General features: G+C 41.3%; 1 protein-coding gene across 10 annotated transcripts in view; it reads left to right on the top strand.

The window, feature by feature from the left end:
• BCAS3 (BCAS3 microtubule associated cell migration factor) overlaps nucleotides 1–15,378 on the top strand; it is a 299,242-nt gene that overhangs the window by 123,961 nt on the left and 159,903 nt on the right. For all 10 annotated transcript variants that reach the window (XM_015880750.2, XM_015880748.2, XM_015880754.2 and 7 more), the window contains 3 exons: nucleotides 9,653–9,753; nucleotides 12,173–12,369; nucleotides 13,694–13,791. In XM_015880750.2, the coding sequence (XP_015736236.1) occupies nucleotides 9,653–9,753; nucleotides 12,173–12,369; nucleotides 13,694–13,791 (396 nt within the window). The remainder of the gene's footprint in view (nucleotides 1–9,652; nucleotides 9,754–12,172; nucleotides 12,370–13,693; nucleotides 13,792–15,378) is intronic.

Raw genomic sequence — 15,378 nt, 5'->3', positions numbered from 1 at the left:
AAGCACCTGTTAGCTTTCCCCCCCTCAAATGCAGGATGAAATGAAGTTAGCTGGGTCTGCTTACCTGGAGCAATGTAATGGGCTGACATTAGCTGCAGCCTGTGGTTTGATGGGCTATCACTTCCGTCAGTACGTTTAATTGCCAGCAAATGGCTAAATAGGAGGCTTAGGGTGAATGTTACATCTGTCTGCCACGTTACTGGTAAGAGGAATTCTGGCGCCGTTTCAGGGTCACTATTTGTATCTGTCTATCAGAGGTAGAATACAGCAGTTTCTCTCAGTTTCTGTATAGCATTTCTGCCAATTGTTTGGCTCCATTAAGTGTGCAGGGGAAATAAAAGCCTGAATGACCAAGTCACAAGGGGGTATGGATAGACCCTTTCTTTGTCCACACTCAGAACATTGCATTAGGTCTCATTATCCATTTATAATAAGTGACCTTTGCCCCCTGGGTCATTGAAAAATACTCAGTGTGCTTTTTAGCACAGAGTACCTCTGTCAGCAGACGGGCAGAACAATGAAACGTCTGGCAGGCTGCTTGGAGGGCTGTACTTTGCAGGTTTTCTTAACTATGCAGTTTGATGCCAAAACACAGAACCTAAATCTGTTTTAGTCTCCAAAAAGTAAAAAATTCTTGTGATAAAGAGGCTTCAGCAATACTGCATGTAGGTATCTTTTATGCTCGGTTCCGCTTGTAATATTATTAAAGGATTTTAGACTTGTATTCAGAGCTGTTGAGGAAGGAACAAGGAACCATTGTTTGAAGAAATATTTTGTACAACAAGTGTCCAAGACCTTTATCCCAAGGGTATTTGTAAGTGGATTAGCACAGCTGTTTCATTGCTTTGAGGTCATCAGTGACATCTGCTGCAAAAACCTGGATCACAGCATGCAGTTCTCATCTACCTGAGTGCTTCAGTGCAGCCATGGCTGGTGTGGAAAGGTGAGGGAGTGGGTAGTGAGAGATTTGAACCCTTCTGTACGTTCGTAGCTTGAAAGTGAACTTGCATTTTAAGCTTCACAAGGTGCCAGCCTGAGGGAAGTGTCAGCATCCTGTTCCTGTAACTGTTTTAGGCCTTTTGTAGTTGGTCTGAGTAAAAATAATAAGTCATGAGAACCTCCTTGGCTTCTTCTGGAGGAGATTTCAGACTTCTTGCATGTATGAGTTTATACAGACACGTGCATGATACATAACGGGGCTGCGATGACTTTGAATACCAGCAGAAAGTCTTATATCCTCATTTCATAGCTCCCATTTCCCTTCTTTCTTACTCCTCCCCTTTGAATTTCACTGTGCCGGAGGTGCTGTGGACCATAGTTCAGATATCTGACCCATGAATGATTAACATGTTAATGAATCAATCCTTGAAATCAGAGCAAAAAGTGATCCCAAAAGATAATGAATAACATTAATTACGATTTCTGTCCTTTGGCTCTGGAAAAGGCACCTTCACGTTCCTGGCAAGAGTTTGGGTTCATCAGGACTGATTCTGTGGGGATGAGCTGCAGTTGTCAGAAGCAGGCCAGTGACAAGAATTAATATATTAACTGGTATGCAGTACTCTTTGACAAATTGCTTACTAAATACATCAAAATTGATTGGACATTCTGCGTTTAAATTGACAAATGACTGCATTAGGGGAAGGAGGGAAATCCATTAATTACAGCTGCCCTCAACCGTAGGAAATGTAATCGTATAAATATAGATTTTGTTAAAACAAAAGTCTGTACTTTACTGTAGTGTTGCTGGTAAGTGTACTTGCACCTTGTCGCTATTAAACTTCCAATAGGAGGTTTTGAAGACATATCTTTGCAACTGGCTTTTAAAGAATCAAAGACCATTTCTCTGGTGTTAAAGGGATGATGCAGTGTTCTGTTTTACCCCACTTTGACTGCTTCTGGAAATGGTGTTTCTCCCTCAGAAAAATGAGTATCTCTTTGAGCTTTCTGCTGTCCCAATAGCTGTTTGATCTAAATGTTGGGTGATTCGTGTTTCAGTTCTAGAACTCGGGACAGGATCACGTATTGTTGTTCTTTGTTCTTGTTTTGGTCTCCAAGCAATATTTGCGTGGCTGTTACTTATTTCTGAGTAAGAATTTTCACTTGAGTTAGGCCTGAAGATATAAACAGTTTTATAGACTTCATTAAGGGATTCTTGAAAAGATTAGGGCCTGTATTTATTCATGCCTTTGACTTTTGGCTGTTACTACAGATTTTCATTTCTGGACCAACTGTTCTACATATTTAGCATTTTACTGAAAATGGCTTTCATTAGAAGTCAAACTTAATAACTGCTCATTGCCTTCAAAGGATGGGGTTAAGCTCTCTTTGCTGTTTGTTTGGGATGAATGATAATACGATTTATGCCCATAGTCTGAACACTGACATCGTGTTTGCACTTCCTGCTCCTTCGAATGAAAGCTACGCACCCTGAGCGAGACTTTTGTCTCTGAGCAGTATTGTGGTTCTTTATTGCCTATTTTATATTCCATCCATACATTCCACTGATGGAAATAAAAATTCCATACATACAACTACTGAGTATAGCGCAGAGGAAAGCAGGACTCGCAGTGAGAGCAGAGAGTATTAAGTAACTGTGAATGTGTGCTATGAAAACAGAGCCCATGAAGAACAAGTTATGATGCACATAATTCCACCCAACCTGGAGCCATTTGAGCACACTGGGCAGGTACCAGGAGGATCTGGTCGTTCTGCTCCACAAGGCTTTTCCTGTGCACAGCAGAGCATGTGGTACAGTCTGGGAATAGACTAATGAACTGGGACTGATAATTTTGCTCAGTGTTCTACTGCTTCTTAGCCTTCTATTTTTTTTCTTGCACTCTTTTGCATGGATGGTTTTAATAGTGAATTTAACCTGAAGGAATGCACATTTTGGTACGTACCACACACTGCATGTGTTACTATAGTGTGTGTGTACCGCGTGCTCTGTGGGCAAGAGCCGTATCTTGCTATGTGTATGTTCAATGTCTGTCACAACGGAGCTCAGTTTCAAATAATAAAACTGATCAAAACCAGAGCCTGTTCTGTAACAACAATTATGCTATCATGCAGTTACGAGGTGTTCAAAGCTTTTTTGCTGTGTTTCTGAGACATCTCTGCATGCGGCGGTCAGAGGCAGTCGGGCTCAGAGCAGAGCTGGCTGGGCTGGGTGAACAAAGCTCTCTGACCATGCTGGGGGTGGGCAAAGCCCATTTAAGTGTGAGCCCTGCAGAGGGTTGGGACAAGTAGTGGTCAGTGCATTAACATTTTGAACTGCCAAATTTCTATCTACTGTTCATACAAACGCTGCCTGAACGATGTACCTGTACAGCAGGGATGGTGGCCTTTGCACAAAGTCGTGTCAGTTGAACGTTCCAGGCTTAAATCTGAAGCTGTAGCACCAGCGGAGTCCATACAGCTGAAGGAAAGGCAGAGGCAGAGATGGGCTTTGCAGAAGTCATGACAGCCGGCAGGGAGGCAGCAGGGAAGGTTCCTTGTCTGCTCTGAGCTGAGGTTCAGGCAGCAATTTGGAAGCCTGAGTGATCATGGGTTCTGTGTGCTCTGAATGACTCCGCCAGGAAGGGTACTGCGCTAACCCTGGGCTGGTTGTTATACTTAGAGATGGGAAACAGCGTTATGTTGTTTGGTATTTTGTGTACAACCAGCACACGGCTGAGATTTCACATACTTACTGCAGTACATATGTTTAACTTTATCATCCAGATGGGAAATTATACATATAGATATATATATATACTCTGGATTCTATTCTATTTCCACATGCATGTTTATCTTCTAAAGTTCTTTCACACTTTACCCTCAATGTTTCCAAGAGTTTAGAATTTAACAGCCCAAGGAGAGTCCCTTAAGCCGCCGCAGCAAACACAGGAACTTGTGCCCACCTCCATGGTCCTTCCTTCCTTCTCTTCCCACTGCGTTTCACTGACTTTATAAACATTTCTAAGAATAGGTTTTATTTTCATAATGTCCAATTTTTTTTACATTAGGATTTCTGTGTTTGTGGTATCAGGTCACTGAGCAGGTACACCGTCCCTCGTTTCCTTCTGTGAGTATTTGGGTTTTGCTGGCAGTAGTTGCCAACAGTGAAAACAGAATTTTCAGGTTTGCTTCTTACATTACAAGGCGTAACAGATTGCAAGCTAATCTGTATCACCTTCCTGCTCCAAAAAAAGATGTTTCTAATGAAACTGTAGTTCATGGTGTTTTCTAAGGGAAAGCGAAGTTTCCCTTAAACCAACCTGTGCTTCCTGCTCCCTACAGGAAACAGGATTAAGTGGTAAAGGGAAGCAAATTTAATTTCTGACTGAGCATTGGACTGATTGTGGTAAACAGGAACAGGGCAGATAGCATTTCATGGAAGAGCTGCATCACTGCATATGAGCAGAGCTCTGAGCCTGATGGGATCTTCAGCCGCAGTCGCTGTTTGTGAAGCCGTGTAGGCAGGCAGATACAAATGAACTCAGGTGTTTTGGGTGCTGCCAACCTGTGTTAATTTTCTGATGCATACGTATACCTGTGTGGGGCTTCGTCAGATTACCAAGGACTTGCCCGTCTTAATCCATGTTTTATATACTAAATGCTGGAAACAGCACTGTGTATAGGAATTAAAATACTTTCAGATGTGTACAAACAACAATAATGAACAAGGGCACATGCTGAAACAGTTCTTTACTATTCTTACATGGTCATCTGGAACTTCTTAGAGCGGGGTCCATCAACACGGAGGGGTCAGTTTTCAAAGCAGTGTACAGGGATTTAGCCGCGCGACTCCTATTGACGTTAATGGGAGTCAAACGGGTAAATCCCCACGCACTGCTTTGAAAATTTACTACTAAGCCTCTTGACTTCTCACTACATACTTTGATTGTAACAGTAATCCATGGTTAACATAATTTTCCCGACAATAATGTCAAACATACTTTTGAAGTCAGTGAATTATAGAAATAGTTACCTCTTCCATAATTCCTTAAAGATGGCCATCAGATGGATTTCACCACAGGTTCATGCGGTTGAAATTGTTTTTTAACTCGGGAAAGAATATATGTGTTATCCTTAGGTACAGAGCTGATAGTCTGCTCACAGTCTCAGTATTTGAAGTGTTGAATGGCCTTATAGTACTCCATCCTGGGTGTTGGGTTCTAGCTCTGCCCAGATTGAAGTGCTCCTGACTGCTTTCCTATGGGAACACTGGAAGAGGAAGCTGGAACTGTAGCACAGAGAACGTTTACCTGACTGCAGTGCAACCAAGAGTAACAGTGGAGCCTGAGTACCCGACCAGTACTGTTAGGGAAAACAAAATGCAGCTGTTGACTGTCAGACGGTGTAAAGTAAGGAGCAAGTAAAGCAGTCAGCCAGGCTGGGGTAAATCTAAGGAGAGTTCATATCCTGCTTAGAGTCCTGGCTATTCCTGTGAGATTAAAGTTCTGATACAGAGAAAGGATGGTCTATAAAGCACCTAGTAAACTGGAGTCAATATACAAATAATGAATAACTCTGTAAGTCAATTGGTGTTATGAAATAACTCTTGGGCTGGGTAAAATCCTGGTTTACTGATTTTTTAGCGTGTAATTTTATGATGTTTGTGCATATGAGAATCTTAGAAACAATTGTAACATGAGAAAAACTGAGTGGGAAGAAGCTTTGCATAGAAGAGGATATTTTAATGAGCATGGAATGCTCCTGCAGAAATTTACATGCTAAAAAATGCATTAAAAACAGAAAATTGATCACATTCTGCTTGTCAGACGTAGCGTGGTCTCAGCAGTGCAGCAATAGATGCAGAAGCAGTGTAAAGTTGGTCATTCAGGTTGTGGCATTTAAGAGTAGTCCTGAAGCTTGTTGACAAGCATGTGATTACTGCAGGTCTCTCAACCACCTCTGATCATTTATTTTAGTTATAACTTAGGAATCACAGAAAAAACATCAAAATCAGATGTTAGCATGCGATTCATATGAGGTCAGTGGTGTGTAATCTGCCATTTGTATCCCTGTTTCCCTTGGACATCACACAGCCTGCATGTAGGTGAAGGACGGATGTTGGATTTGCTGAACTGGTTAAGAGTGCGCTTTGTGTCTGTGCATTTTACAGTCTTATTTTGAACGATAAACTTTGTGTATTCAATTGAGAAAAAGAGAAGCTTTCTGGGTGTCTAAATGCATGTATGGCAGGCAGCACAGAACAAGCTTTATAGTCTACAAATGCCTTTGTTTGCTCTTAATTTGCACAAACTTACATCCCTTAGAAAAGAGCTCATTGGGAATTTCATCTATAACTCAATTAAACGGAATTGTCTAAAGCTTATTTATATAAACGACAAAATTAAAACTTTTTGGTTCAGAAAGTACACAAAACTAAGTAAAACTGATGATTTATTGTTCACAAATCAAAACCATAAGCGTGCACACACCAATTGAGCTGTAGCGTTTCTTTGTTCCAACACTTCTTTGCTGCTGAAAGATGTCAATTTATAACGTTTGAATGAATAAAGATTTGTCTTTGGTGTAGGTATTTATCATATAATTATCCCATCTATGAACAAAAGCACCGTTTGTTAATTCCAGTATTTGCCAGGCACATGTATTTCTCTAGGACTTGCTCACGCATCAAAAATGCCTATGCAAGTTATTCCCAAGTTTAATATAAATTGTCTGTTCTCTGATTTATCCGTAATGGTGAAGTTTCAGAACAGTTTTTTTGTCCTGTATCCATCATGAACTGTGTGAAAAGGGCCCCGGAGGGTCAGAGGACAGTTCATTTTGGTTTTTGAATCATTTCTCTCCAGTCATTTCTGTGCAGTTATCACTCAGACTCCAAAACTGACCCTTGCCTTTAGTGATCTCTAGCGTGGCAGTGAGATTGATCTTGCAAATGCAGAGAACAGCATCTGAGGATTTCTTCTTTTACTTTACCTGAGAGCACTGATAACCACCTGCAGCTTTTATGTAGGGGATGAAAATGAGAGGGCCGTGTTCAGGTCAAGAAAGGGCCGTGTTCATGAAGAACAGTAATTTCCACACCAGTTCTGATTTTTCTCAGTTGAAGATGTAGTGGTTCAGTAGAGCTAGTCGGGAATAGAGAGATATGGATATTTAGAGCTGGTGTAGATCACTTTTCATTGTAGGGACGATGGAGTTTCAGGTCCCTAACAGCATTTCCGAGCAGCTCAGAGGTGGTTTTGCCTCTTACCAAATGTTTATGGCAAAGCCTTGATTTCTGCTGTGGGTAGCACAACAGTTTTTAAAGCATGACCTTGAAAGCATGCCAGCGTGCTTATGTTTTCTGTGGTTATGAATTAGCCTTAGAAAATCATGTTCTGCTCTACTGCTTCGATAAAGCCTGCATGTTTTAATTCTCACCTTAGATTTTTAATAAATGCTCAGCTTTGTTGTATTTTTCTTCACTCTGCAGATATTTGTAAAAATTCTCCAGTGTTTCTGCATTTTTAGAGTGAGCTGAGCTGTATTCTGACACTTGGCGTATCTGTGTTCCAGATGATGGAGTAAGTGTAGAAAGAAGGTAAAAACTGGCATAACTCAGACACTGGATTGGATTCCTGGCACCTGAAATTGCCAGCAGAGTATCTCAGGTGGAAGGGTTTGCTCTTTACCTGTGTGTGTGACACGATGCGTTCCCAAAGGAAGAAGTGTGAAACTAAAAACACAGCTTAATACAAAGCTTTTGAATTATTGTGAACATTATAGAGAGATTCTCTGAAAGCTGAAAAGCTGTGTGACACAGTGTAGGGATAGCAGCACCGATGTGTGTGTGGAGCTGTCGTACCTTCCAGGTGGAATTCAGACTTAAAGGCTTAGGCAGGAAGAGACTGTGTTACTTTTGAGCTGAAGTTCCTGGAAATGCCCTTATGACTGTGACTTGGTCCTGTCCTGGAATCAAACAGTTGATAACGATACAGGACGTGTGTGACCCAGAAACACAGAATCTCTTACATTTTAAGGTCATATTTGTTTCTATAACTTCAAGGCCATTTTTAACCTAGAGGAAAAAAAAAAAAAGTATGCATCTCTATCTGTAATAAGGAGCACAGCCATGGCAAATCTCCAGTGAGGATCACTTGTCTTATGAGGCTGTATCTCAGAAAGTGCTGCTTGCTCCACTCGGGCAGTGGGAGTAATGCGTGCTTTGCCTGCAGCGAGGCCGGGCCCGTCATTACGGGATCCTGCTATCAAAACCAGACTCTCTTTAAATGCCTGCTTTTGTGATAGGTGTGGCACATAAATGCTATTTTATTAAATAGCAAAATAAATTATTGAGGTTTGACCTCAGCTGAGGCTTTATCACTGTTGCCCCGCCGGTGAACTCGGAGGCAGAGCCGTCCCGTGGAATTCCGCATGTCGTCACTTCTTGGTAGAAAGAGTTAATGCTGAGGCTGGGTTGCACTGAGACGTGCGTTCCTGCCCAGCAGTGCTGTGCTTCCATAGGGAAAGGCAGGAGTGGAAAACCAAACCTGCCTTTCAATTGGAAATGTTTCTTTTGCACTGTGAAGCAGACTTGAACTGCCATGGCGCTCAGCTTGCCCTGAGGGCTGGGAATGCACCCACAGCTCTGCGCTGCTGCTCCCTGCGCTGGGCTTGGCAGCCGAGGCGTTGCCCCTGGGACAGAAAGAACAAAACAATTCACAGCAGTCCATAAAGTTCCCGTTGGTTGGAAAACAGAAACATCTGCTGGAGCCGTCTAGTTTGTTAGCAGAGCTCCTTCCCTCTGTAAGGGAAGGCCTGCAGCTGGCCGGCTTTGCTCTTGGAAGCAGGCAGCTCTTCAGGCTCCGTCCAGTGCCACTGCCATTGTGTCAATGTTGAGGTGCTTGTATCTCCTTGCATACCTCGGTTCTGTCACAGGTGAGGCCTGGAGGCAGGTTTGGTACATCACAGCCTTCAGAGTAAGGATATTCTGTGATACCGAGGTGTTCAGAATGGCTCCATAACTGAGTTTTGTGTTTAGAAAATACACTGAAAAAACAGGATGGAAATTCCTTTTTTTTGTGTTTGTGTGTCTTGTAATGTATGGATTTATGGAAACGCCGTGCTGTTTATGTTGTAGAGGCGCCACTCTGTATTTATGGGTACAGTTGTGTCAGCTTTGCCATCCTGCTGTTATCAGGGGCTCCCAGCCTGTGAAGTGCTGGGTGGGAAGCTGCAATGTAAAGCTCAGCCCTGTAACATCAGGGCTCTTAAAAATCACTTTTCAGGAATCAGAGTCATGCTCAGATGATGCTGATACAAAAATACTGGTTCTAATTCCAGTCCGCACCCTAATGTGACTGGGATCATCCCATGGTGTCATGAAACTGGCCCTCAGCCCTCCCCACTGCCCCTGTGCCACTAGCAGCTCTCCCATACATGGAGTCCTTAAGGCCGCGCTGTGCGTTCACCACAGAGTGTAAGCTTTGCTGGCATGTTTAGAGGACTCAAGGACTGTGAATCGTGAAATATTAATCTTTACAGTAGTGACTCTAATGGCATCTCTCTTGTTTGTGGTAGTGTGTGAGCACTGGCTTCTGATTTTTCCCCAAAGTTATGTGTGTAAACGGTGATGGCGTTAAAGGTGCTTTTGTAGATTACACAATCCATAGAGCTGAACATCTAAAGGTAAATTTTTCCATTTTCTTCTTTTTAGTGGTTCCACCAGGGAGCCCTGGGCCTATCACTCGACACGAGTCCTATGACAGCTTGGCATCTGACCACAGCGGGCAGGAGGATGAAGAGTGGCTGTCACAGGTACGTTCTGGAGAGTTCCACTGCAGGAACCAAACAGTGCCCATATCCCCTTAGGAGTAAAGCTGACAGCTTTGCTTCAGCATTGAAAGTAAACTGATAGTATACTGTGGCTGCTATTGTGTGTAAAACAGACTTTGCTTTTGACATAATATTGTATGAGTTTGATTGTCTCTGAACTTTAAACAAACATACTAAAAACCACATACAACCCCTTTTTCTCCTGACCTGGATCTTTTCAGGTGTGGGTGCAGAAGTTGGCTTGGCAAAGTGAAGATGTCTTTAGTGTTACACATACTGCATTTTAGCATAAAAATAGTAGATAATCCTTCTTGGTGGAATAGTTTCATATAGGGTGAAATATGGCAATTTTAGCCATTCTTGCTTTGTTTCAGTGAGCAAAGCTTCTTTTTAGAACCTGGTAGATACTTGATGATCTGACTCAAGGTATAACTTCAGTTGAAGAATATAAGTTGTGAATAATGTTATGAGAATTAGATCCTGAGTTGCTTTCAATGATGAATGTATTCTTGTGAATGCACTCAGCTGGCCCAGGTTTTCAAATGTAGCTCCACAGTCATCTAACTTACCTGCTTAGCCTGTCTCTCATTTGTCAAGGCATAACGATGGTAAAACTACCAACTGGCTGCATGCAGGGGGAGTTCTGTCACTGCTCTCACTGGGTCCAAGATTCCATCTGTAGCTTTACAAATGTAGCTCTACCTGGTATAGCCTCTGCAGTATTGTTTGGTTTATTGTGCTTACATTACTATTTTGGTGACTTGCCAGCATATAGTGAGAAAAAGTAAACAAACCTACACGATGGGTGTTAGTTTGTTACTATTTCTTGGATAGTAGGGAAGCCAAAGGAATTTAAGAATGCTCAAACTTCATCACATCCATCCCTCTACAAGGCAAAATATATTTATAATAAAAGATGGAAAGTGACATCATTCAGAACACGTATAATTTGGAGATTGCTTCAGGAATGTTTAATTTTTGCTAAGTGAAACAAGCAGTGATACCTCTTTTGAGCACGAAGGTGTGAGCATTCTCTAAGCAAGCCACTTTAGATTAAGCCTAAAGTGTAAGTATGTTTTTCAAAATTAAAGTGTTGTTATCAACAGTAGCAGCATGCAGTGAAAAAGCACTGCCCTTCACTTCAACTTTTCAATTAGAACAGTGGGTAATGTGTGCTGTCAGTGTGAAGTAGATACAATATGTTTGTCCTGCACACAACAGGAGAGTGAATAGGAACATCTGGCCATAGCCTCAGTAAAATTGCAAAGGCATCTGTTTACCTCTCGGCTCTGTGACACTGATGGTTTCAAGCTTAAAATATACAGATTACTTTATCTGTGGCCTAATTTACACTGCTACATAAAAGCTACTTGACTCAGAAACATCTACAGTCAATCTGAGTTACGCTAGGATAAATGCAGGGATGGAAATAGTGCTAAATAGGCTGTGCATTTGTCGTCTTATATTAGCAGAGAACTTAGAACAGCATTATCCAGTGCTGAAAATTCCTTCTTAAAGAATTAGAGTCAGTAGTACGTGTATGTGTGCACAAATAAAACCCTGGGATACATATCTGTGTCATATAGGTACAAAAATACATTTTCATGGGTTTCCTTACAAAATTGCATTCCTATCGTGAAGCTGATTGTTATTTGAACATAAAAGTATAGGAAGTTTGCAGTCTATTTTTGTCATCGTAAAAACATGAGTTCAGCAGGGCTTAATATTTTCATTTCATATTGCCTGCTTCTCATCTTTGAAGGCTGATTCTTTTTTCAGTATATCCACACACAGACATGTCCACAGATACATAACTCATATGTACCCGCCATATAGGGGGCGTGTGGTTGCTTAGTGCAAACGATCACCCTCACCTTTGTCTTAATTCTGAGAATTCATTTAAATGAAGCTGTGTGTAACTGTCCTGAACTCTGTAGCTGCACACACGTATCCGTATTGCATCTGCACAGAAATGAACTTGACCTGAGGTGCTCAGTGTCTCACAGTGCGTGTCACATTGCTCTCTGTCACCAACCTCGTTGCGTTCCAGCAAGATGGTCTCTGCCAGTGGTATCCTCAGTATGCCAACACTAATTATGAGCTTTGGTTTGAAATATAGTTCACACTATATGCTTGTGAAGCAGTGCTGTTTAGAGTGTGAACTTTGAGAAAGCAGCTGGAACAAAACTGGAACAGCTTGTTTTTAGAAAGCGTGGCCCTTCCCCAGGTCAGGATTGAAGTGACTGACAAGAATATTTGGGGAATGCAGACTTTCAGCTCCTCTGTCCACTCTGCATGGATGCTGTCAGAAATGTGTTCACCTACTTCACCACAGCAGTAGATGTTTAGTTGTTATGCTACAGCATCTATTTTGTGTGGACCATTCCCTCTGTTCCCACAGGTCGAGATAGTGACTCACACCGGGCCCCATCGGCGCCTCTGGATGGGCCCTCAGTTCCAGTTCAAAACCATTCACCCCTCAGGCCAAACCACCGTCATTTCATCCAGCTCCTCAGTGCTGCAGTCACACGGCCCCAGTGACACCCCACAGCCGCTGCTGGACTTCGATACAGATGATCTTGATCTCAACAGTCTCAGGTAAAAATAAAGCAGATTTCCAAGCTGTTCCACATTTGTCGTGTGAATCGCTTATCTTATGCTTAAATGAGGCCATGTGTATAGAAAGCATAGTACTTTTCATCAGACTTGACTAGATGAAAGTCTTAAGAAGTGTATGACAGCAGCAGTAAAGATTCATCCAGGTCAAACAGCTTACGTTCATTTTTGCCACCTCTTGTGTAAATTAAAGTGAAAGGTAATACAGAGTCTGGTGGCCTTGCTGAGCATCGTCTTGGCTTTGTGGTTTCTGTATTGCTTAAAAAATAATTTCTCTGAGTCAGGAGTAGGAACGTGGTGCCATAGATCCAGGTGCTGAGTAGATGGAGCAGTCAGAGTTTTGGAACAGTACGGGAGCTCTGGAAAATTTTTCCCCTCCCGCCCTTTGTTGTTTGTTTTGTTTGGTTTTGTTTTCTTCCTTTCTTGTCATTATTTATCACATATTTATTTTGTCTTTCTCTTGAAACTGAGAGAGAGCAGTCTAAGATGGGGAGGATGTATGTGGATTTATAGTCCTGGATGTAGCAGTTCTGTAGAAGTGCTTTATGCACCATATGTTTCTGTGTCCCGTTCCATAATGCAAGATTTAACTAGTTTCCATGCTTCTGAATCTGCAAGTGGTTTGAAGTCTGAAGGTCTGTTGAGTGGACTTGGATTGTTTGGGACTCTGTTTGAAACTCTTATAGGTAAAAAAACATGAGAAATGGGTGATATGAGCAATCCCATTAAAGCTGGGTATGTTGTCCTTGGACTAAAAGTGCATGGTTTTGAAATACGTGTTTTTTCCTTGCTTACACTTAACTCCCACAAGTAGGGGTAGAAATGTCAGATATGCTTCTAAATGATTTTGAATGCTTTCTATACATGAACATACACAGAAAGAGAGTAGAAATTAAAAAAAATAATAATAAAAAAATAAAAATATGGATGTATTCACATATATATACTACAGAAGGAGTAAGCAGTTACTAATGTGTCTTTCCTCCTAAACTGCTGAAGGAATTGCTATTGTTCAGGGGGGCCTGGATAACAACTGTAGGCTGTTCAGGTAGTTTGGGTGTTTTTGTAGAGAGGCAGCTAACATCTGAGATGCAGTGTAGGGGTATTCACTCCATGTATCATCTGAACCTGTCTGCAGGTGGATTGTCCACGCCTTGGTTCCCGAAAGTAAAGTAAAATTCTAGCAGGGCAGCTGATTTGAAAATAAGAAGTTGCTCAGTTGCTTGTTTGGTTTTGGCTTGTGATTTAATTACAGCCCATGTGAGCACTGATTTGACACAGGTGGTGACTGTAACTTATCATTTAGGATTCAGCCAGTTCGTTCAGAACCTGTTAGCATGCCCGGCTCATCGCGTCCTGTTTCTGATCGCAGAGGAGTTTCAACAGTGATTGATGCGACTTCAGGTAAAAACATGTTGTTTTTTTTCTGTTTTCTTTGATACTTGTGGCATTCATCGATCTCGTCTTCTCTTTGTCTGGTAACATGTTCGCTAACCAATGCTGTACACTTGAAGGGTTATCACAGTTTTCAGCTGTGCTAACTGGTAAGTGCTGACTTACAGAAATGTGTCTCAAAGGTTACAATCATGATGGCTTTTCCTCTTGCCACTCCTATCTGAAGTCACAGCATTGTCATAAGACACACAAATTGTATTTTTGTTAAGCTAGAGAAGGCTTAAAAATGCCCAAATTAAAAAGCAGAACATTTGCAAGCAATGAGACTGAAATGCTTTTGTTAATGAATGCCTGAAGCAAAGGATATTACAATTCAATCTCATTTATAAAATACCTTTCATTGAAATGTAATCATAAATGTAGTTTATTTCTGTGAACAGTCAAGACAACATGGAAGTTTGACTGAGGTTTGTCTAAAGGGTGCATTTTCACTACACTGCTCTAAGAGAGTGTGTAAATTTAATATTACAGCAGTTACATTAATATCAACACAGTAATGTGTACGCTATAAAGTTTTTTCTTTTTCGTGGTGCTGGGGTATAGTCTATATAAAGAAACAAAGACAACAGAGCTTTATATTCCGGTACAGCTGTATAGCGTCTGAAGGTTCCACACAGCAGGATTTTGTCAAATAAAATCTCTCACAAGTAGAATTATTAAACACACAGCATTAGTCAAACAGTCAAGTCAGAGAGGATTTTAATCTGTAGTGATTTGAAAATCCCTGGAGACTGCTGATTGGATTGAGGTTAAACTGTAAAAGGAGACTGTAACACATACAGAAACTCATTTCTGAAGGTTGTTTTAAAGAGAGTTAAAATAAAAGCTCCCGTTCCAGACTCTGTTTGTTATACACATAAATTCTGAGTCCAAGTTTCTGCATCGTTTGCCAAATTAATTTATTTGAGTATTACAGGATATTTCTTAGATCTGTTTATAACTGTGTTCAGTAATAACTACATTTACGTTGGATATTGAGGATTGTCATTATAAATACCATTTTCAAGTATCGAAAACTAGTTAAATTAATTCCCATTGAGCTTGGACATCTGATGGTGGTTATTTAAAGGCAGTTATATTCGTTTTAGTGCATGTCAATGTGATTTTGAAAGTTCTTATTTGATACGTAAGAGAACAAAATCGCAGCAGTTACGGCTTTTTGGATTAGTCCATCTGTGTGCATTACCCCTGGAAGATGGAAGCCCCAGTTACAATGGTGCTTTGGTCTGCGTATCTCACACTTCTGACTCAAGATGATTAAAGGCATAGTTGTTCCTTGCTATCAGTGTGACTCTGCCAGGTGATGCAGATACATACATCTGCATTATCAAGGTTGGTTTCTTTTGTATTTTCTTACATAAATGTGAATGGAGCAGTGCAGTTGCCTATAACAGGGACGTGTATTAGTTCTGAAATGCAGCCTTTCTCTAACAGTACCACATTCTAGATCTGTTTTGTTCCAGCAACACTGGAAACAATGAACCATGTTTGGACCATACTTCTGTGCTGAGCAGCCTTTCCTATAGAATAGATGGG

Source organism: Coturnix japonica, chromosome 19 (assembly GCF_001577835.2).
Source record: "Coturnix japonica isolate 7356 chromosome 19, Coturnix japonica 2.1, whole genome shotgun sequence".
Classification (NCBI taxonomy): Eukaryota; Metazoa; Chordata; class Aves; order Galliformes; family Phasianidae; genus Coturnix; species Coturnix japonica.
Note: the sequence above shows the minus strand (reverse complement) of the source record. Positions and strands in the feature narration are given on the sequence as shown.